This window comes from Vitis riparia, chromosome 13, assembly GCF_004353265.1.
Source record: "Vitis riparia cultivar Riparia Gloire de Montpellier isolate 1030 chromosome 13, EGFV_Vit.rip_1.0, whole genome shotgun sequence".
Lineage (NCBI taxonomy): Eukaryota > Viridiplantae > Streptophyta > Magnoliopsida > Vitales > Vitaceae > Vitis > Vitis riparia.
Window position 1 is genome coordinate 12,269,609 of NC_048443.1, and position 23,400 is coordinate 12,293,008.

At 33.1% G+C, this 23,400-nt stretch overlaps 2 protein-coding genes across 7 annotated transcripts; both read left to right on the forward strand.

Annotated features, from left to right (window-relative positions):
* Nucleotides 1–1,776: 1,776 nt before the first annotated feature.
* LOC117928570 (histone-lysine N-methyltransferase, H3 lysine-9 specific SUVH1-like) lies at nucleotides 1,777–14,564 on the forward strand. 6 transcript variants are annotated; one of them, XR_004653575.1, is made up of 4 exons: nucleotides 1,777–1,906; nucleotides 2,154–4,532; nucleotides 5,620–5,922; nucleotides 14,055–14,564. XR_004653575.1 is itself a non-coding variant. In XM_034848481.1 (3 exons), the coding sequence occupies exon 2, from the start codon at nucleotides 2,340–2,342 to the stop codon at nucleotides 4,488–4,490; it is 2,151 nt and encodes a 716-aa protein (XP_034704372.1). In that variant the 5' UTR covers nucleotides 1,777–1,906; nucleotides 2,147–2,339; the 3' UTR covers nucleotides 4,491–4,532; nucleotides 14,055–14,564. The 6 variants fall into 6 exon arrangements, 3 of the variants coding, with proteins under 3 accessions (XP_034704372.1, XP_034704371.1, XP_034704373.1); XR_004653576.1 differs by having other exon boundaries at nucleotides 5,623–5,922; XR_004653574.1 differs by lacking the exon at nucleotides 5,620–5,922 and adding an exon at nucleotides 13,854–13,976.
* Nucleotides 7,724–9,459, forward strand: LOC117928571. Its single transcript, XM_034848483.1, has 4 exons — nucleotides 7,724–7,759; nucleotides 7,857–8,666; nucleotides 8,762–8,880; nucleotides 8,990–9,459. Exons 1-4 carry the CDS (start codon nucleotides 7,753–7,755, stop codon nucleotides 9,059–9,061), a joined length of 1,008 nt encoding a protein of 335 aa, XP_034704374.1. The 5' UTR covers nucleotides 7,724–7,752; the 3' UTR covers nucleotides 9,062–9,459.
* Nucleotides 14,565–23,400: the final 8,836 nt, after the last annotated feature.

A 23,400-nucleotide genomic window follows, 5' to 3' on the forward strand; every position in this document is an offset into this window, starting at 1 on the left:
TAACTTTTAAATGAACTATTCAACAATTTAACTTATAGTCAACTTAAGTCAATAAGTAATAAGTATTAAGTTTTATCAAATAGCCACATAATATAAGACTTAATGTGTCCACTTTCAACACTAACTACATAATGAAACTAATTTTACCCTTAATTTATGTATTAATGATTATCTTATCATATTTCAAAGTTTTATACAAAAATTCTCATATTTTTGTGGCCATAAAAGCCAACCAATAAGATATTAACATTTTTCATCTTTTATTTTGACATGCAACATTCACTCCCTTTCTAAAAGTGATGGAGATGTTCTCCGGATCTCCATGTCTTATAGTCCAACCAAATACAAAGTGTTTAATTCATTGAAAACCTTGAAAACAAACTCTTGTATTAAGTTCCAATCACTTTAATAATTACATTAAAAATCAATTTATTTTTATTTCATTAATCATTTAATTTAGGAAAGCTTAAACTTGCTTGAAATTATTAATCATTACATAGATATCCTTAAGTTTCCTGATATTAGAATGTCACCCCTTAACTAGATATTTTCTAAAAAAGACCATCTATTTTATTAAGAGAAAGCATTAGCTATTAAGAGAGAGTATTAATCATCAATTGATTGATAATGTTTTCTTATATATATATATATATATATATATATATATAAAGAGCATTAGCTATTAGTTTATTGTTGATGTTTTTATAAGAGAGTATTAGCAACCAATCAATTGATAATGCTTTTAATAGAGTGAGTATTAGTTATGAATTGATTGATGATGTTTTAATAATTTACAAGGATGCAAAAACTATCTATCTATGTTAAAAATCGATTCATATCCATTTAGGTTAGGTTTAGTTGGTGGAATATAATAAGATAAGATATATAACATATTCATCTTTATATAAGATTAGCATATCCTATGTAAATGGGATATAAAAAAAAGATTGGATAACATATTCCATTAGTTATCATATCTCATGTTTGATTGAACATAAGATATAACAAGTGATGAGATGATTCGGATCATTATTATAATTATTAATTTTTCTTAATTATGTAGATGTAATTTAAAGTCACGAAGGTCCCTTTTGACCCAGAACAAATAATATCTACATAGTTGGATACATGTCATTACAATATCTATCACATCATGTAATATCATCATCATTTTAAACCTAAAAAAATGGTTTTAACAATATTTTAAGTTATAAAATCACGATATTATCGAATAATCATATACGTAAGTTATCTCTTCTAATATAATATCTAAAATCCTTTAGGAAGCGTTAAGTAATAAAAAAAAATTACCTCAATGACAAACCTATCATATGAAGCATATTGTCATGGTTCTAGTAAGCAATCTTTTGATATTAAATAATTCACCTTTCTTGAATTTAGCTTGCAATACAAATTAAAAGACCATATAAAAATTAGAGATGAACAAAGAAGGTAAGTAGAGAGACTACATGAGCTAAGTTTGAGCTAATTTGGAAGGATGTGGCAATGTGGCTGTGAAATTCAAATCAAATTAAATATTCTTCATGTGTAAGAAAATTGTGCGATGCATTTTTAGATTATAATATCTCAAAATCAGTAAGAAAAACAATAAATTATTTGAGGGGTGGAAAATTTCTTCCTACCTGACATGTGTTTTGCCTGCGATATTAGTTTACTATTAATAAAAGATTTTTCTCTAAGAAAACAATTAAGAAAGAAATAAAAATAATAATAATAATACACAAGGGGACAAGCAAAGAGCCTGTGACTCACTGACACATCACAGAGAGTGAGTCCGATGGGATTTCACAGTGCCAGTCTCTTCGTTTCATAGTCCAGCTGTGTCTCCAACCCTAACCCAGAAGAAGTGAAAAAAGGTTCCAATTTGAAATCACAGCTTTAGTAGGTAATCACAACTATATTCTCTTTCCGAACAGCAAAGATGTTGACATTTGCTTATGTTTTCAGTTGGAATATATTCTGTTTTGGATCTGAAAACATGGGTAATTTTTTTGTTTTTTGTTGGTTTGAATTTGGAACTTTCAGATCTTCAAACCCTTTTGCCTCTTTCATGAACTTTGATGCTTAGGGGTTTGCAGCAGCTGGTTTTCAACTATCTATGACCTTGTCTTTTTTTTTTTTTCAGTTTGCAGGGATCGTTTTGTTGGTGGGTCACTCACAAGTGCACTGCAAGTGTACGTGTATTGTAAGTACTTGAATTAAACAGTCAGGTAGGAATTTTGCCACAAGAGAAGAAAAAACCCATAAAGGGAAGAGGAAAGCCATAAAGGAGAAGAAAAGAAAGCTTTTTGTTTGTTTGTTTGGTTGAAGGATTGGAAATGGATGGAGGGTCAGGCCATGGCTTTGTGCCTCCTTCGGCTTCTTTTGATAAATCTCGAGTTTTGGATATCAAGCCTTTGCGGAGTTTGGTTCCGGTGTTCCCTAATCCGCCCCAAGCGCCCCCGTTTGTGTGTTCACCGCCCTTTGGGCCGTTCCCACCTGGGTTTACTCCATTTTATCCATTTAGCGTGGCGCAAGGGCCTGAGAGTTCACCTGAGTTGAACCAACACAAAACCCCAACTGGGGCTACCAATCATGAAACCCCAATATCAGCTTCTGCTAATTTGTTTAGGACTCCGCCCCATTTTCCTGGGGTGGTGAATGGAGATGCGGAAACCTCCAGAGAATATGGTGTGCAATTTCTAAATGAAAATTCGAATATGGGGGTAAAACAGGATGGGTTCTTTGATGACCCAAAGCGAGCAGCTCCTCATTTGCGCGCCTCCAATTCCTCTCGGAAGAAGGCTAAGAAAAGCAAAGATGTGGATATTTCTTTAACAGTTGATAATGAGAAAGGATCAAGTAAGAATTTTGTTATGAGATTTGACTCACTTCAATTGGATGATGGTAACAGGGAAATGGTGAATTATGTCCTTATGACATTTGATGCACTTCGAAGAAGACTTAGTCAAATTGAAGAGGCTAAGGAATCACCTGGTGGAGGTATTAAACGTGCAGATTTAAAAGCTGCCAATATTTTGATGAGCAAAGGGGTTCGGACAAACATGAGGAAGAGAATTGGAGTTACTCCTGGTGTTGAGGTTGGTGACATTTTCTTTTTCCGGATGGAGATGTGTTTGGCTGGATTACATGCTCAATCTATGGCTGGGATTGACTACATGTTTGTCAAGGGTGGTTTAGAAGAAGAGCCAGTGGCTGTAAGCATTGTCTCATCAGGAGGATATGATGATGATGCAGATGATGCCGATGTTTTGATCTATAGTGGCCAGGGTGGTAATGTAAACAGGAAAGATAAGCAAGTGGCTGATCAGAAGCTAGAAAGGGGCAATCTTGCTTTGGATAGAAGCTTTCACCGAGCCAATGAAGTAAGAGTTATCCGAGGGGTGAAAGATGTAGTTAATCCATTGTCAAAGGTCTATGTCTATGATGGTCTTTATACAATCCAGGAGTCATGGACGGAGAAAGGGAAGTCTGGTTGCAATATGTTCAAATATAAATTGGTCAGAATACCTGGGCAGCCTGGTGCTTTTGCTCATTGGAAATCAATTCAGAAATGGAAGGAAGGGTTCTCTTCAAGGATTGGACTTATTCTTCCAGACCTGACATCTGGGGCAGAAAGTATACCAGTTTCACTTGTAAATGATGTTGATGATGAGAAGGGACCTGCTCATTTCACTTACTTTCCTACTCTCAGGTATTCAAAATCATTTAACTTAAAACACCCTTCTTTTGGTTGCAACTGCCAGAACGCATGCCTCCCTGGTGATCTCAACTGCTCTTGCATTCGGAAAAACGGTGGTGATTTTCCATATACCTCCAATGGGATTCTAGTTGCCAGGAGGCCATTAGTACATGAGTGTGGTCCCACATGCCCATGCATTCCTAACTGCAAGAACCGAATGTCCCAGACTGGTTTGAAAGTACGCCTAGAAGTGTTCAAAACCAATAATAGAGGTTGGGGTCTCCGGTCATGGGATCCTATCCGCACTGGTACTTTTATTTGTGAATATGCAGGTGAAGTCTTGGACAAGGTTAAGGTTTATCAAGAGAGGGATGAAGGTGAAAGCAATGAGTACCTCTTTGATACAACCCATGTTTATGACAATGCTTTCAAATGGAATCATGAGCCTGGGTTACTGGATGAGGAGCCATCTGCTGAGCCTAATGAGTATTATGATATCCCATCTCCTCTAATTATAAGTGCAAAATATGTTGGAAATGTAGCTCGATTTATGAATCATAGCTGCTCTCCTAATGTCTTTTGGCAGCCGGTTCTATATGAACACAACAATGAATCCTTTCTCCATATTGCATTTTTTGCAATCAAACACATTCCTCCTATGACAGAGTTGACATATGATTATGGGATGTTGCAATCTGAAAATTATGAGGTCCAGAGTAACCATACTCCAAATGGGAAGAAAAAATGCTTATGTGGATCGTCAAACTGCAGGGGCTATTATGGTTGACCATTAAGAAATGCACTCTGATGGAGTCCACCAGATTAAAAGGTTAGAAACATTTCTAGGTTGTTTATCTTTAGCCTCTCCAACAGACCTCTTTTTTGTTTCACTATTATTATCTGTGATTTTCCTTTTTATGCATCAAAGCTTGTAATATATGGAAGTTTATGCAATTATTTGAAAAAAGGGTTAAAGATGCAATTTATCTAACAAAATGAAGCAGTATATAAGTTTTTAGTTGAAAAAATTGAGAGATTTATAATTTAAGTATACATGTCTAAATGCTTTAGTTATTTTGTTAGATCTCCTATGGTATAGCATCAGAGAACATTGTATGATATTGATGTGTGAACATTCATTTCAGTGTAGAGGATGTGTGAACATTGTATGATATTTAGTTTAATTTTGCTTCAACTTCCTATCTTTTTCTATTGCCTAAGTATAGTAGGAAGAAAAAAAAATGTTCTCTTTTATCTTTTTTAATGGATAAGAGTATGTTAACTTAGAAAAGAGATGTGACCAAAGATAAAATATGTGTACAAAATATACACTCTAAATATTATAAAAATTTAGAACCTTCCCCATGTATCACTTAAAAACTAAAAAGAAAAATTGTGTTCAATTATTACTCATATTTCATACCTCTGGACTTCATTAGGTGATGTGTTGGTACATCTTTTGGTTTCCAAGCTATAACATATGAACTGCAACTCTTTGAAATTTTATTGAAAGAATCTTTTGCCTTCAAACATTAGCATATGTTTGGAAAGGAGGAATTTGGTGGGATAGGAAAGAAGTTGGATTTAAAGTTTTCAATTCCTTGAAAAAAGGGTAGAATTTGAAAGGATTTGGAATTAATTAAAATAGAAGATTGGATGGAACTTTCTTCTCTTCTCTTGCCCCCTCAATTACCCTTCTCACTCGCTCGTGTTGTTTATAACTTGGCAGCTGTTTCCCCTCTCTATCTTAACAAAGTTGTGCATTTGGCCTATTAATATTTAAAATCTTCAGATAATACCTAGACGAGTTTTAGTAATTTTTTTTTTTTAATAATTTTTGTAGATTTTCATTAAGTATCTACCCATAAAATAATATTTCTGAGTTGATTCCATATGGTATATGTTTGTTGATCTAGTAGGTTCTTATTTGGGTTGAAAGAAAAAAGGGGGAGTTTGCAAGGTTTCAATTTGTGTTTATGGGGCATACCTTGAGGGGCACCTCAAGGCAAGGTGTTTTATAGTAGTCTCGAAGCTATAGCCCTATTACATGCATAGTTGTGAAAGGCGCGCCAGGCTCGGGGCAGCTCGATGCCACCCTCCGGCGCCTCGCCTGAAGGGAGGCAACGCCCCTTCACGAAGGCGCCGCTTAGGCGCGCAAGGCGCTCGCCTCCGGCAAGGCGCGAGGCGGTCGCCCGAGTTGCCTCCGACGGTCCGACCAGGTATGCACTCCTTCTCCTTCTCCTTCTCCTTCTTCTTCTTCCTCCTGCCGTTGAGTTGCAGAGAGTCGGGAGCCTTAAATTTTTTTTTTATTTGGTGGGTCCAAAACGACACCGTTTTGGCCCTTGTTCATTTAAAAGAACAGGGACCAAAACGACGTCGTTTTGGAGCCTGTTCTTTTTTTAAAAAAAACAGGCCAAAACGACGCCGTTTTGGCTTGTTCCTCTCATCCAGCCCCCTTTTCTGGTCTTTCTCAACCCGAGACCACTCCCATTCGTGCCCTAGCCTCTTCCGTGCTGAAGAAGTGAAGAAGAAGAAGAAGAAGAAAAATAGGGGGAAAATAGGAGAAAAATAAAGGGGAAATAGTCACGTACCTTCCGGACCAAAACGACGCCATTTTGGCCTGTTCCTCCCATCCAGCCCCCTTTTCTGGTCTTTCTCAACCCGAGACCACTCCCATTCGTGCCTTAGCCTCTTCCGTGCTGGAGAAGTGAAGAAGAAGAAGAAGAAGAAGAAGAAGAAGAAGAAGAATAGGGGGAAAATAGGAGAAAAATAAAGGGGAAATAGTCACGTACCTTCCGGACCTCGGTATTTTTCTTTTTTCCTCACTTTTCTGCATTTTTTTCCATTCTTATCTCATAACTCTCATTGGTAATTTTTTTTTTAAAAATATAAATATTATATTTTGAGTTTTTGACATGAAAATTTTACAAAATAAAAATAAATAAACAAAAAGCACTCATATGCATGTTTGTTGTTAATGTGATAATGTGATATGCATTTTTTTTTCAATTTTTTTTCTTAATTTAATTATAATTATTTTATTGTAGAGTATAGATAATTTATTTGTAAGATGGATACTGAGAGTGAAACTCAAGTGGACTCTAGTGCAAGTGGAAGAAGAGATCCTGGGTGGAAATATGGTCGTTTGGTTAATGAAAAAGATTTGAACACCATCATATGCATTTTTTTTTATAAAGTAACCAAAGGAGGCTTATATAGACACAAACAACATCTTGTTGGTGGATATAAAAATGCTAAAAAGTGTAGAAAATGTTAGAGAAGAAATGGAAGAGTATATGAGTTCCAAGAAAAATCAAAAAGAGTAAATGAATATGGGGAGCGAATATGTTAATGAAGATTTGTTTGGTTTGGAAGATGAAGATTTTGGTGAGAAGATTAATAGTAGAACGAATGTCATCAACATTTCTAGTGGAGGTAGTAACCAAGGAGGAAGTGGTGGTAGGACGTTTTCTTCAAAAAAACCAAGACAAAAAGGTCCTATGGATCATTTTTTCACTCCTAATGCAGAGATGGTTGTTCAAAATCGAAGGAGTGGAAAAATGAATCAAACTACCATCAATGATGCCTACAAAAAGGAAGCAAGAGAAAGAGCTTGTATGCTTATCACAAGATGGATGTATGAGGCTGCTATTCCATTTAATGCAGTCACATATCCGAGTTTCCAACCAATGATTGAGGCTATTGGCCAATATGGTGTGGGTATGAAGGGACCAACTTTTCATGAGGTAAGAGTTACTAACCTTAAGAAAGAATTGGCTCTCACAAAAGATTTGATGAAAGATCATATGGTGGAATGGGGGAAAAATGGATGTTCAATTATGTCAGATGGATGGGCCGATAGGAAAGAGAGAACTTTGGTGAACTTTTTGATTAATTGTTCAAAGGGAACCATGTTCATGCAATCCATTGATGCTTTTTCAATGATTAAGACGGGAGAAAAGATGTTTGAGTTACTTGACAAATGGGTAGAGCAAGTTGGTGAGGAGAATGTTATTCAAGTTATAACAGAAAATCACTCAAGTTATGTGATGGCAGGTAATAAATACTATTTCTTGAATTTTTATTTACTTTTAAAATTTGAATTATTTATCTTGAGAACTTATGTAAATTTATTATCTACAATGTCATATAGGGAGGTTGTTAGAATTAAAGCGCCCACATTTGTATTGGACACCATGTGCTGCGCATTGCCTTGACTTGATGTTGGAAGATATTGGAAAGCTACCAAACATCAAGAGGACATTGGAGAGGGCTATATCACTAAATGGGTATATTTATAATCGCTCAGGGCTACTCAACATGATGAGGCGGTTTACTGGACAAAGGGAATTGCTAAGGCCTGCTAAGACTCGGTTTGCAATTGCTTTCATCACATTATCGCGATTGCATGAACAAAAAAACAATTTGAGGAAGATGTTTACAAGCTCGGATTGGTCAGATAGTAAATGGGCAAAAGAGCAGAAGGGGAAAACTATAGCCAACATAGTTCTAATGCCTTCATTTTGGAACACTATTGTGTTTTGCTTAAAGGTTTCGGGTCCCTTAGTTTGTGTGCTTCGTTTGGTTGATGGTGAAAAAAAAGCTTCTATGGGATACATCTATGAGGCCATGAATAGAGCTAAGGATACAATTGTGAGAAGCTTTAATGGAAATGAAGAGAAGTACAAACAAATCTTCAACATCATTGATAAGAGGTGGGAGATTCAGCTTCATCGGCCTTTGCATGCAGCAGGGTACTTTTTGAACCCGGAATTCTTCTATGATAAGCCAGAAATAGAGCATGATGCCGAGATTATGGGTGATTTGTATAAATGCATCTTAAGGCTAACAAGAGACCCTGCTAAGCAAGAAAAAGTTGTGGCCGAAGTGAGTTTGTTCACAAATGCCCAAGGACTATTTGGGAATGAGTTAGCTGTTAGGACAAGAAAGACTAGAGCACCAGGTTAGTTATTTAGTTTTGTTTATTTAAATGATTAGATTGTATTTTTGCTAAAATAGGTGAATTGTTTCACTAAATTGTTAATATCTATACTACAGCTGAATGGTGGGCTGCATATGGAGCTTCAACTCCAAATTTGCAAAAGTTTGCAATGAAAATCCTTAACTTAACATGCAGTGTATCAGGTTGTGAACGAAATTGGAGCATCTTTGAAAATGTAAGTGACCAAATCCAAAATAATTACAAGTAATAGTCTAATAGAGTCTTGAATGTAACTTAAAAGTTAAAACTTTAAAATATATTTATGAGCTTATGAATTTTTGCAGATTCATAGCAAGAGGAGAAATAGGTTAGATCATCAACGCTTGAATGATTTGGTGTACATTAAGTATAATTGAGCCTTGAAGAGAAGATACAATGAACGTAACACCATTGACCCAATTTCCTTGAAAGATATAGATGATAGCAATGAATGGTTGATAGGGAGAATGGAAGATGAGGATTCTCATGGAGGTGCACAAGATGATTTTGTATTTGATGATGATAATTTGACATGGGGTGATGTTGCTAGAGCTACTGGAGCCGAGGAGGCCATGTTTGATACTAGAGCTAGAGCTAGAGCAAGCTCAAGCATAATACCACCAACAAGGGGGATAGCTTCAAGTTCTAGAACTTTGCCTTCTCATTCACTAATAGATGAAGATGGAGACATGGTTGATTCAGCAGATGAAGAAGATGGGGAAGGCTACAAATGTGGTGATGGAAATGATGATGATGATGATTTTGTTGATTTAGAGGAGTGATGATTGCTTGTTGTGGACAAATTTGTTATTTAAGTGTTTTTTAATGATGTTTTTGAATTGTGGACAAATTTCATGTTTTAGACCTTTAGGTTTGGAAACTTTGGATTTGGATATGTATTAGGCAATTAGCAATATGGATTTAGATTTGTTTTTATGCTTGGAGTTCTTTATTTTTATGTTTTTTGTTTATTAAATTGAAGTTTTGGATGATATTTGATGATTTATGTGTTTAGGACAAATAAATGATTGTTAAATTTGATTATATTATATAAAAATATATATGTAAATTAGGGTGCGCCTCACTTTACTAAAGCCCGCGCCTTAGATGCGCCTTGCGCCTCAGGCTCCAGGACTACTTTGCGCCTTGGTGCGCCTTGAGCCTTTTAAAACTATGATCACATGGGACTAAGGTTTATGGTTCACCTTATTGAGGTGTATGGCCCTTGGGCTAAGAGACTCAAGGGTTTGAGGTGTAGGCCTTACATATGCAGAGTCTTAATGGGTTTTTGACTTTTGCTATGTGGATCTTGGGTCTTTGATCTTGGATATTGGGTTAAATGGTTAAAAAAATTAAGGGTTGAGTTTGTTGACATTTAACCTTGTGAGGAAAAAAAGAGAGACAGAGAAAGAAGAATGAAGAAATCAAAAGCTAAGGCAAGAGGTTAGTTTCATCTCATACTTGATGAATACTTTTTTTTTTTGATCGGTAAAGTAAGTGATTATATTAAAAGCACTTGGAAAAGGCGCACCAAAGTACACACAAGGTATACAAATAGCACCAAAAGACAAGCAAAAGGAAAAGAGCAACAACAACTACCACCCAATACAAAACCAATGCTCTAAAGACATAGTTAAACAGAATGCTCCCCAGCCAACCCTTTTGCTTTCTCTGCACCTGACCCCAAGAAACTTCCCACTCCTTAGCTCCTCACCATTGGGACCAACAACAGAAGCATCTTTGATTCATTAAAGCAGGCTAGATATAAATTAGGTCTGGTTTCTGAGCTCTAACTAATGACTTTATAAAGCATGCTTATGTGTACATCATCTGTAAGTTAACTTATACTTTCAATTTACTAATTTATGTATTTATATATAATAATCTTGTTATTGACAAATAAAAGAAGATAAGTGCAATTGGTGGATGAAGGAGTTGATATTGAGACTGTTGAATAGAATGATAGAGCAGTTAGATTTGTTGATAATTCCTTAAAGGATCCTATTGGTGATGGTGATAGTGATGGTGGAGTTGAAGATTATTTGATGTAGCCATGACAAAATTGGATTGTTTAAGAGAAGAAAGATGAACCAAGTAAAAAATAGTTGAAAATAAAAATTTACTAATTTTGAAAATAAAAAAGATGAACTAAACTACTAATTGTTTTTGGTATTCCATATGTTTAGTTTTTATTTGTGGGAGAATTCCTCATCCTTCTTTTGTTCTACAACTTAACTCCCAATTCAATATATAACATTGTTGTTTCTCATAAAATAAATAAATAAATAAACTAATGATTTTCTTGGTGTAAAGTTAATGGTTTTCTAATATTTTATTTTTATGTGGCTTTATTAGTATTTTTTTAGATTCTCTGACATTTTCATGCTTAGGTTGAGACATATGTCTTATGCCTAACGTGTTATTTGGGTAAAATGCCTCACAACTAGCTGTAGCCTTTTGGAACATTGGTGAATCATTTACTTAAAGGATATGCTTATAAATATAGTGAGGAAAGAAAAATTGTATGGTTCGAAGGCTCCTTCTAAGCATTGTACGTATGTCATTTCTTAGAGGATATAAGAACCGTCTTAATGGTTGGAATGGGTGCCTCAAGCATGACATATGTTGGTTCATGTTGTATGTGTTATCTAGTCAAGTTGTCATGTTGCCAATACATAAGTTGGAAAATAAGAAACAAAACTACAATTAACTGTATTGCATTGATAAAACAAGAGGCAATAAATCTAACATATCAGTGTTGTATTGTATTTTATTTTTTGGATAGGAAAATTATAAAGTATACCATAGATTAGGCACCTAACAGCAGTGGGCACATTTACAGATCAACAATTCTTATAGAGTAACAGTAACACCCAAACTTCTATTATCCAATCCGAATTTAATTAGGTCAAGCTAGATATCAGTCAATACCAAATGATATAGTGTATGCTAGCACACCATATCTTAATCCAGTGAATTTCCTTATATTTGAACACTCACCCTTAAACTAATGTTCTATCAATTTGAAAAAAACAAGTGTTTCCATGCTTCAATAACATTCGTTAAAAAGAGTACTGAAGAATTGAAGAACTTGATCCCTAAAGAAAGCCTATGTTTCCTTTATGACGAGTTCAATTGGAAGTGCTTTAGGCTCATAGGTGGCTAGCAATCTCTAACATCTGTCCAAACTAAAAACAGGCAATGTTCCATCAATTTGCAAAAAAACAAGTGTTTCAATGCTTCCATGCTTCGATTGCACATGCTAAAAAGAGTTATGAACAATTGAAAAACTAGATCCTTGAAGAAAGTCGAGTGTTTTCTTTACCATGGATTCAATTGGAAGTGGTTGTAATAGTGTTCACATTGACTAAACGCAAATAGACTAATAACTGAAAAGCCTAAACAGTTGTTAATACTGAATGCAATAAAATGTTAACCTCACTAGATGTACCCAGCTGAAATAGGCAAGTACATACATTTTGTCAAGCGCATCTGGGTGGATAAATACATTGCACTAAACACTCGAACCCAAAAACTCTAGGCTTTTGAGTGGTCACAAACTTTCAAGTGGGTTACTCGCTCTAGGCTTGTAGGGGGCTAGCAAGCTCTCACATCTGTCCAAACACGATCACACAAAAAAAAAAATCTTTCCGACTTATGAGAAACTATCCCTTTTTTATGGGACAACCAATCAAATCCTTAGAATTTTGCCGAAGAACCAGAATTTGGAGTAACACATTTAGTTAGTAATCTTCCAACTTTGATGGATCAAGACATACATTCATCAGCAGAAATGAAGGAGATCATGATTAAATTTAACAGAATCTTACCTGGACTTACTGCAGGAGACATAGACAACATAATGAAGAGATGCTTATTCCATATGTTGAAACCATCTCAAACAATGCTATTAGCTATAAGTTAGTAACAGGGAAGAATTTACTAGTGAATGTTTACTATCACATATTTTTAATCAATGAAAATGCAAATTAGGAAGCAAATAGGTAACTATTTAAGAGACCATGTATTGCTGATTTTGGAGAGGCTTCCAATTGTCATAACCATATCTAGAAGACAAAGGAAGATGAAAGACTGAAATGTGCAGATTTTGAGCTGAATTAATTCTTCTTTTGAGAGATCAGCACAAATGGCTAGAAATCTTTGCTCCCCCTTTCAGGGGCCAATTGAAGTCCGCCCAACTGTATAAAGCGCTTAAACTTGGGACATGGGTAAAGCCCTCACTCCACCTTCCAACCAAACATCTCCTCAGCTTAGCCTTTCTCTTTTGAACCTCCTCAGACCCCACCTGAATCCAAATTGCTTCACCCAATCTACCATGACCCTTCCTAACTGCATCTGCAAATGAGCCTTTTATCCCATCCTTTGAGCTGCCCCCTTCTTCCACAGTCCTAGAGTTGACTGAGAGAGGAGCCGCCCCAACCACAAAAAGGGAATCAACCCCAAGGTGGCGAAGCTTTTCTGCCAAAACAGACCATCCCCCAGGTAGACCCCTTCCTTCAGGAAAACATAGAGAAAAAATCTCTTAGCCTCCACTGAGCTTACCATGCAGTGAATGAATCTGCCAGCCCTGTTTGAATGGTGCTCCAATCTGAACTCTCTACCATTTTCCACCCAAACTTTGCTACACCGCTTTCCAGCTTCATCCCTGCAACAAGCTTCCACTCCATCCAACAGATTACGTAAACTGAACTCCCCAAACCTAATCAAGGAAGAAAAAGCCTTTACTTCTCTCCACAATTCTCCCCGACAGCTTACCCCCAACCTCCTGTAAAGAGATCTCAAAGGATTTGGACTCAACAGCAAACCAACTTCTTCCTCCTCTCATCTTACTCTCTCCTACAAACCGTTGTCACCCACCGTCATAGGGATGTATAAAGATTTGACTTTAACACACCGTGCAACAGGTCTTCTGCAGCATTCTGGGAGTCTTTGGCAAACTTTCTTTGCTCAATCTGCCACTTAAACTTTTAGATTGCATGGGCTGACCAACTATGTATGGTGTACCCCTTTTGGAATAAGCTATTCAAAAATGGCATTTGGCAGAGAGGTTATTTCATTTCAACCATTACCTTGTATGGCTATTTGTAATTGGATGAGATATATGGATCTTGTTCTAACGGGAATGGTGTATGTAATGTTGCATTGCAGATATTACTTTTGTGGATATGATGCCATGAGAGTTATTAAATTCAGGGTTGATTGGAAACATGGATTTGTTGGTTGACTTGTCATACTTTTTTGTCAACTCAACTTATACCATCTCCTTTTCAGGTGCAATTATACTATAATGTTATAGATGTTCCAAGTTTTGCTTCTCATATTTATTGTTTATTTTCCATTTTGTAACAGAAAGATGAACTAAGGCAACAAACTCCTCATGAGCCTGTTTACAAGTGCAGAATTACTGAGCAGGTGCATATCATCTCTTGGGTTACCAGCACCAAACTTGGTTATAGCTAGGATTAGACCTGCAAGCTTTGGTTTCTAAAATTGTTAACTATTTAGCAAAGTTAATTGGTGCTTAAAATATTAACTTGTAATACAGTAGATGGTTGTTTCTATCTATGAGAATAGCTGTTTTTAATTGGTCTTATAATGGGTTTTCTGTTGTAAGAGTCCAGTTGTCTGGGATTGTTAATACCAAAGCTTCCCAATGCTGTTTCATCAGGTCATGTATGTAGTTGATCAAATCTTGACCACCTTGATCGTGGGTTTTAGGGAGCTTAATATATGTACAGGTTTAGGGTACTAATTTGGCCAATGTATATCACTCATCTCCTCCCTCCCCTTGGATTGGTCTTTTTGTATTAATTATTGACTAATGAAATCTATGACAAAAAGTTAATGAAATTCTCGGAATTGTTGAGTTTTCTTATCAACTTATGCCATCAAATTACTTGTAGTAGTGGTTTCAACTGTTGTAACCTTGAACCAGGCCTTAATAGCTGTGAACAAAGTCCTCTTACCACTCATAATGAAAAAATGAGTTCTAATAAGAGCAATCAGGCCTTACCCCATATCTCAACTGCTTTGGCATCAAGGGCAAGCCTCTGTAATAACTCAAAAGCAATCAAGATGGGAGGACTAATTCCTACTTGGCAAACCCAATTTGTCTTGTATTTTGGCTCATCCTTGTCTTCATCATCATTTAGTTTTGGCACAAAGGTTCTCTGCTGTTTTGTGATTCTCAAAGCCTCCGTATAATTGATAAGGTGATCATTATTTGTGGTTCTTTATATAAGATCAGTATCACTAATGATAGCTTCACTGACATCTTTGGCTTGAATCTCATTGAAATTAGAGAAAACTTGCTCATAAGGTAGATAGAATTGCACAAGCATGCATGCAGCCAGGGGCGGAGCCACATAAGGCTTGACCTTTTATAACAGTTTGAACCCATACCCTGTAGTTTAGGAGGAAACCACCATTAAGCTATCCAATTGATTTTTGCCATTTTTTGCCCCCCAAAAAGGATTAGTATTCTTGGCCCCCCTCCTCAGCTTATCCGTCACTGGATGCAGTAGTGGGGAAAAAATGAATTTTTAGAACTCACCTTTTCACCTTTACCAATAGGGTATAATGTAGACCACAAAATAAATAAATAAATAAATAAATAAAAATAAAAATAAATAAACATATGGGCTAAAAGACACCATCTCTGCTGCTAATGATGCGGATGCCACCTCCCATACATATGCATGGTCATTAGATTCTCTTTGTAGAAATTCTAAGAAACGTTTTTAGTTTAAGAAGTATTTTTTTTTAAAAAAAAAATTAGGTTTTTAACAAAATTTATGAAACACTTTTAAAATTTTGAAAAATTATTTATAGTGATGAAAAATCATTGTTGTATTTTCTGAAAAAATACTTTGATATATAATTTTTTTTAAAACGCTTCTAAAAAAACTCTTTCACTAAAATACTTCAAGTAAAAATACTATTAAACAGGCTTTTAAAAATTGATCTAAAACATGTCTATAATGTATATGAATGCTATAGCTAGTTATAATTAGGATAGGTTGATTTTGACCGAGATGCCAAACCCAACCTAAACCTTGGGGATTTTCATAGTAAGCTCCAATTGGTTGTTGGAGCTATTGGACTAAAAATATGCACATATTTATACAAAGGAAGATTAGTAGTGGAAGAAAAATGAAAAGAAATTTGTTTTGCCTTCAATCACTCTTTATTTCAATTATTACACAATTCCTTACTTATTCATACTCATACTTTATAAAGTAGAAATTTTGAATAACAAAAGTTTATAAATCTACAATTCAATTCATCAAATATAGAGCATAAAATAGAAACTTCTAATAAGAAAAGTATAGAAAAATAGAATTCGATTAATCAAATCTAGAGACCAAAATCTACTATTTAAATTTAAAATATTTTAATTGACTTTTAGAAACCAAATCAGATGTAGTTTGGAAACTTCTCAAATTCAAGTTAACTTTTCAATATGCCCTTTACAACTTGATTTGTAACTCCAACTATAATTTTTAATTTTCTAATACATATGTTTATAAAGTACTTACCTAAGTTTCAATTTTTGCAAGATACAAGGATAAACAAAAAAAATCAATCGAAAGAATAAGCTCAATTGAAAGTCTTTGATTAATCAATCAATTATTATAAATAGTACCAACAAAGATAAGAGTAACAAAGGTATAAAAAGAAATCGATTCATTATCTATGACATCTACCCATACCTTGATTCTAAACCAATCAAATTCATTGAGCAACTCATCTTGATCACAAGATTTGCTAAATTTTAATTGTAGTTTGTTTTCTATAATATATTCTTTGATAAAATGATATCTTGAATTGATATGTTTGCTTTGATCATAAAACACTAGATTTTTTCAAATGCAATTCCTAATTTATTGTCCACATCATTGATGTCTTATTATATGTAGCCTTTAGTCGCAAATCTTTACTTCATATATCTCTACTTCCCATTTTGTATTCTTCTCTGCTTTATATATTTATTTCACTCTTATTGTTTTTTTTTCTTCCTTATTAGAACATATTTTAGCTCACATGTCATTTTTCTTTATTGTTTTTTTGTCCTTATTCATGACACATTTTCACCTTTTATCTTACATTGTACTAAAAGTTATTGACTCATAATTTGTATAAAAAAAAACAAGAGAGAGAGAGAGATTGTTTTGATTTGTCATTACCTTATAAAGTTCTTATGAACACTTGAAACGTGGTATCCTTTTGCTTAAATTTTTTTAATGCAAGATGATGTTGCTTGAACTTTATAAGTTAATGGAGATGATGATGGAGGAGGAGTGTGAGACAACCTTCTTTTGTTTGTTGTTCTTCTTATAGAGAGGAGTATCATAGTTTTCTTCTTCAATACTTCAATCTCATGTCTTTTTTCATTAAACTTGACATCTCTACTAATAATGATTTCTATCGCTTGGATTGTACAATTTATCTCATAACTTGGTCGTTTTAATTTGGTATATGAGCATGTGTAATACTTATATATACTTGTAAAAGTGAAATACTTAAGTTTCTTTCATTCCCTAATTGTTGTGATGTTTCCATAAGTTTTGATAGGAGAATTGTTTGAAAAATATACAACATGATCATATGCTTTTTTACCCAAAATTCTTTAGGTGTTTTCATGTATTTCAATATACTTTAGGTCATGTTAAGAATAGTTTTACTTTTTCTTTTAATCAATACATTTCATTAATTATGAAGACTCCCAAAACTATGAAATGGTTAACAAATCCTATGATTTTCATAATATTTTTCAAATTCATTTGATGTGAATTCAAAATGGTATTGATTTGCACCTACTTTTTTTCAAGTTCATATAGTCTAGGATTTTGTGAGCATTTTGTTTTCAATAAGAAACAAGAGTGAAATTTGAGGTTAAAATCCATTATATTAAAAGTATTTTAAATTTAAATTGCCATACGGATATTTAGGGACCAACCAAAATAGCTTTTCTTAATAGGTATGCACTATTTTGTTACTTTTGACAACTTCTCTATAAGAGCTTGGGTGCATGCCATGAAAACTAAAGACAAATGTTTGGGAATATTTTTAAAACAAAAAAGGATAATTGAAATTTAAACTAGTAGGAAGATCAAATGACTAAAATCAAATAATGGTGGTGAATACCAAAGTGATTTATTTTCAAGTACATCAAAATGAGGGCATTGTTTGATACTTCCTAGTTATAAATAAACAATAACAAAATAGGATAGCAAAGTCTATGAATTGAAAATTTTTAGAACAGGTTTGATACATATTGTCAAATGTTATATTTGGAAAGAATTCTAGGTTGAGATAGTAGTTGTTTACTTATGTTGTATCATCAATTGTATATCTTCAATTGCTATTGAGGGTAAACTCCTATTAATATATGGTTTATAAAACTTGCAATTGATTATGATTCTTTATATATTTTTGGTTCTACCGTTTATTTTCATATGAATGAATCTAAATTAGATTTAAGAGTGAAGGAAAAATTATTCATGGGCCTCAATGTAAGTGTGAAGAGATTGACTTTGGTATGTCTAGATTTGAAAAAAAGTAATTTTGAGTAGAGATATGACTTTTGAGGAGTCTACGTTGTTGAAACATATAGAGAAAAATTATTCTCAAGATGAGAAAATCTTGAGTACTTCAAAAAATGTGGAGTTTGAGATAACATCAATTGTCCCAACAATGTCAACAAAACAAATAATGACCTTCAAATTACAATTGAAGGTATTATAGATGAAAAAGATGCTTCAAGTCAAGCACTTCCACAATAGCAAGATTTGATCATAGTTAGTAGACCAAGAAGAGTGTTGATATAGTGGCATATGCACTTCCAACAATAGATAAAAGATGGTGAGAAATACATTTAGTGAACATTGAGAGCAACAATAAATGAAGAAATGTGGTCCCTTCAAAGGAATTAGACTTAGGAGTTAACTCAACTAATCAAGGGTAAGAAAGTAATCTAAAGCAAATGGGTATATGCAAAGAAAGACAAAGTTTCTAACAAACATAAGATCTATTTTCAAGGCTAGGTTGGTAGCTAAGAGCTATGCTTAAGGGAAGGCATTGGCTATAATGAGGTGTTTTCTCCGATTGTAAGTATTCCTTTATCTAAATTTTGTTGGCTTTGGCTGCATTATTAGACCTAGAACTATTTCAACCTAATGTAAAAACAATATTCTTACATAGCAAGTTAGAAGTTGAGATTTATAAGACTTACCTAGATGGTTTCAAGGTTTTTGGAAAGAAAATTGGGTTTGTAAATTGAAAAAGTGAGATATGGATTAAACTAATCTCCAAGATAACGAGCAAAGGTACACAATAAATTATTTTAATCATTATGCATGCATATTTTTGCAAGCTACATGATGGATATGTCATATATTTTCTCTTATAAGTTGATGATATGCTAATAGCATCAAAGAGCAAAATGAAAATTAAAAATTTGAAAACTTAGTCAAATCAACAATTTAAAATGAAAGAGTTAGGCAAAACTAGGAAAATTCTTAGCATGGAAGTTTGCAAAGATAAAATTAAAGGCAAGTTTAGTTTAACATAGAAAGATATTTGAAGAAGATTATATAATGATTTAGCATGATTGAGCAATCAAAACATATATGCACCCCACTTGCTTCTCATTTCAAGCTTAGTGCAACTAACTCTCCTACCATAAATGCATGATATGAGTACATATTGCAAGTTTCTTATTTAAATGGAGTAGGTAGCTTGAAGCATGTTATACTATGTACAAGGCCCGATATTTCACAAGTTTTTAGTTTAATAAGTGGTTATATACATGATCCTAGTAAAGGACATTAGCAAGTTATGGAATGGATTTTATGAAACATTTTGCACACCTTGGATGTTGGTTTTGTTTTTCAATGGGAGGATGATCTTGGTAAATATGTAATAGTTATGTTGATTTTAGTTATATAATTCACTTGGATAGAGGTCGGTCAATTACTAATTATGTATTTTTTCTTGCTAGAGGACCTATAATTTGGAAGTATACTTTACAGTTTGCAATTGCTTTATTGACTACAAAGGTAGAACATATTGTGGGGAATCTTGGATCACTCTATTCCCTATCTTAGGATCAAGTTGGTGCATAATTTTCTAACTAGAGCTTTAGATCCTAGCAATGGAAATAGAAAAAACAATTTTTAAACAAAACAGATCTAGATTAAAGTGTTATAGAAACCTTTACCTCATATTTGGATATTCTCAAATCAAATCTGCGTGGTGAAGGTGAAACTTAAGGTATCCGAAGGTCTCATACACCCAGCCGCCCAATGGTTCTAACTTGATCTTGGCACTCTAAAGGTGGGCTTTGGAAGGGAGGAAGCTATGACTTTCTTCTTTGAATGGGGGAAGACGACTAACTTGAAAACCTTGGCTTTAAGGAGGTATTTATATTGTTCCTTAGCTGGGCTTAAGTGATTTAAGCCCACTAATGGCTTAGATAACTTAATCTAGCCTAAAATAGGTCATAATGGATTAATTAACCCATTAGGGCCTTTTTAATGAATCAATTAGCTCAACCCAAATACTTTGTTTACTAACCCCTATGCAATTTTACATAATTATCAAAATACATTTATGCATAAAAGTGAACCAAGAGCCAATCTAACCCTCATAGACTGTGTTATCATAGTATATGAGCTTGATTGAGGATCATTAGGATCCATAGCATAATATTGGCTCGAAATTGATTCAACATCTCACTACAGAGAATCAACTACATTCCAATACCCTATGTAAGTAATAATGGGATACTCAGTGCTTGGGTTCATGACCTGCTATCCATTGCGTTCAATCTCCCTATGAACTGGTGTTCATAGTCCAACATGGTGAAAGCTATCAACCTTTTAAAACTACATTTATTATCCTTGAATTATAGATCCTCCTATTGTGTGTTCAACTGACATATCTTAGCTATCCAAAAGCTTATCTTAAGTTTCATTTTATGAACTACTATAATCATAATTTACATTAACACACATCTTTAGGATCACCCAAGGGGACATTCTGTCTCAATCCTATAATATATCATAATGTCTTTATTGAGAATACTTATTGCTATCAATTTCCATTAATAGTGACCCAATCATAGAGATTATATGATCAACTTATGATTTCATTTATAGGTCAAAGTCATTGCTAACTTTAGCATAAGTTCAATATTCTCTCAAGGTTGAGAGACAACACAATGAAGTAGCTTGGTGAAGCTATGACAACTTGATAGTCTTATGTCATGACTCATCATAAGTTTTGTCCAATTTGTAATAATACACACTAGTGCATTTACCATATAAAATTCATTTTGATAGTCAATACCAACCATCCCTCAATTAGGAAGTAGTGCACTACAACCTCTAATGGATTATTTAGGCCTATAGATCGATCATGGACAAGTCATCTACTTACAAGGAATTTATGACTTAAATTTTCCTTGCAACTCCTAATCCACTTAAGTCACTATGTAGGCTAGAATGCTTACAAGGTATAATGCATGGGATGATGATAAATGAAATGAACTGAAAATTTATTAATAAATAATAAACCTCAAAAGTATATTATATCATGTCATGCTTTTTAAGGACTATTAAGTTTGTTCCACGTGTAAGGCACATGGACAATTAGTTAATAAACTCAACGTTATATAATTTTTTAATTATTTAATAAAAATTATCAAAAAAATTTTAAATTATTTTTATATTAAATTAATTAATTATATAAATAATAATAATTTAAAATTTTTGCTATTTATTTCTTATATTTTTTAATTTAAATATAAATTATTAAAGTTTAATTTGATAAGAGTTATAAGTCTCATCTAAATAGAATTATTATGTTAGTTTTCTAAAAGATTAAGAAATATTGTGAAAGTATTAAACAGGTTTAATAAAAATCAGTAAAACTCTTAATTATTACCAAAACTTTTTATCACTACCAAAAAATCATTGTAATGCTTTTAATAGAGAATTACATTATCTAATTTTTTAACGATCCATATCCTTCCTTATATCATGCATTGTAACACTTTATTAAATTTGATTTGTTTAAATATTTACAATCATATTATCAATAATGTTTAATATTAACAAATAAAAATAAATGAAAATAATAAAATAATTATTAATGAGCACCTAAAAAGTAATTATAAATAATAAAATAATACTTAAGCATAAAATAATTTTTTTTTATACAAGACATGCATTATTTTCATTTATATTTTATCATTTTTTTATTTAACTAACTTCTCTATTATTCCATTATCTAGTTTTTTTTTTTTATGCAACAATTAAAATTAATTTAGGAATTTGAAATTTTTGATAAGATTAATCATATTCATTTATTTGAAAAATACCAATTAAACTTATTTTTTAATAGAATTCATGACTAAATCAGAATTATCACACCAATCAATCTAGCAAACATTAAAAAAATATTAATATAGCAAATATTTAATAATAATTTCTTCATATATATTCATTTATGTAATTTACATATATTTTTATATAATGATATGTTTTTTTTTTTAATTTTTTAATAAAAATATAATCTTTTATTAGGTTTTTTTTATTTTTTATTTTTTATCCTTTCACTATAAAAGCCAATTCAATGGAAGTTCTGACCTTAACAGAGGCTTCTAGAGAGAGTGAGAAAAAGAACAAAGGGAGAAAACAGTTTTGGAAGGAAAAAGGTGCAGTTTTTTTGGTTTATTTAAAGTCTAATCGTAACTTTCATGTCGGCAAAGAAAAATTTTTAAGATGGCAATAAGATTTTCAGAGTTACTCATCAAAATTTCTTTTTTTCCTATAATTTTCCATTAATCGGATTTTCTTCTGTTATGTTTGGTTCCCTAGAAAATGCTGGGAAAAAAGTTGTTGAAATTATCCACCTAACCCTAACCACTAATTATGTTTTTCACATGATAGCACCCTGCTTTTTTTCCTCCTTCATTTTTGACATCTTATCTTTTGTTTTTTGTTTGGTTTCGTAGAAAATGTAGGGAAAAAATCTCTTGAACTTTGTAGCCTTAAACCTAATCCCTAATCATGTTGTTCATGTGGAAGACTTTTGATATTTTTCCCTCTTCAATTTTGAGTGAGTTAAATGCACTTAGATTTATTCAGTGTAAAAATTATAGCTTATCTATCATCTTTTTCACTGCTAATTGAGTTTTTTTTTTTTTTTTTTTTTTTGTCAAACTTTTATTATGTTGTATAAGTTTTATGGTACCTCAATAAAATGAGTAACATAAACGAAAAAGAAAAAAATAACTTATAATTTTCTTAAAATATAAAAGGAGAAATGAAGATGTATAGATGTTGGGACACTGGTGTAGTGGTGTGAATCCAGCCACGCACCATAGCAAAGCAAAGACAATTTGATAAATAATCACAAAAATGATAAAAATAAATAAATAAATAAGAAAATTGCCATGAATCATAACAAAGGATTGTGCATGCATTGCAGCAAAAGATTGTACAAAAAGGCATGGAATAAAGTGAAATTACAAATTGCATTAATCCCATATTAGTAAATATTTGAAAAAAAAAAAGGATAAAAAGGGTAAAATAAGTTACAACAAAATGTCATCACGACTTTTATAGTATAAAGATATCCTAACACATATGACATTATCTAAGGCCATAAACAAGGTAATCTACTTACA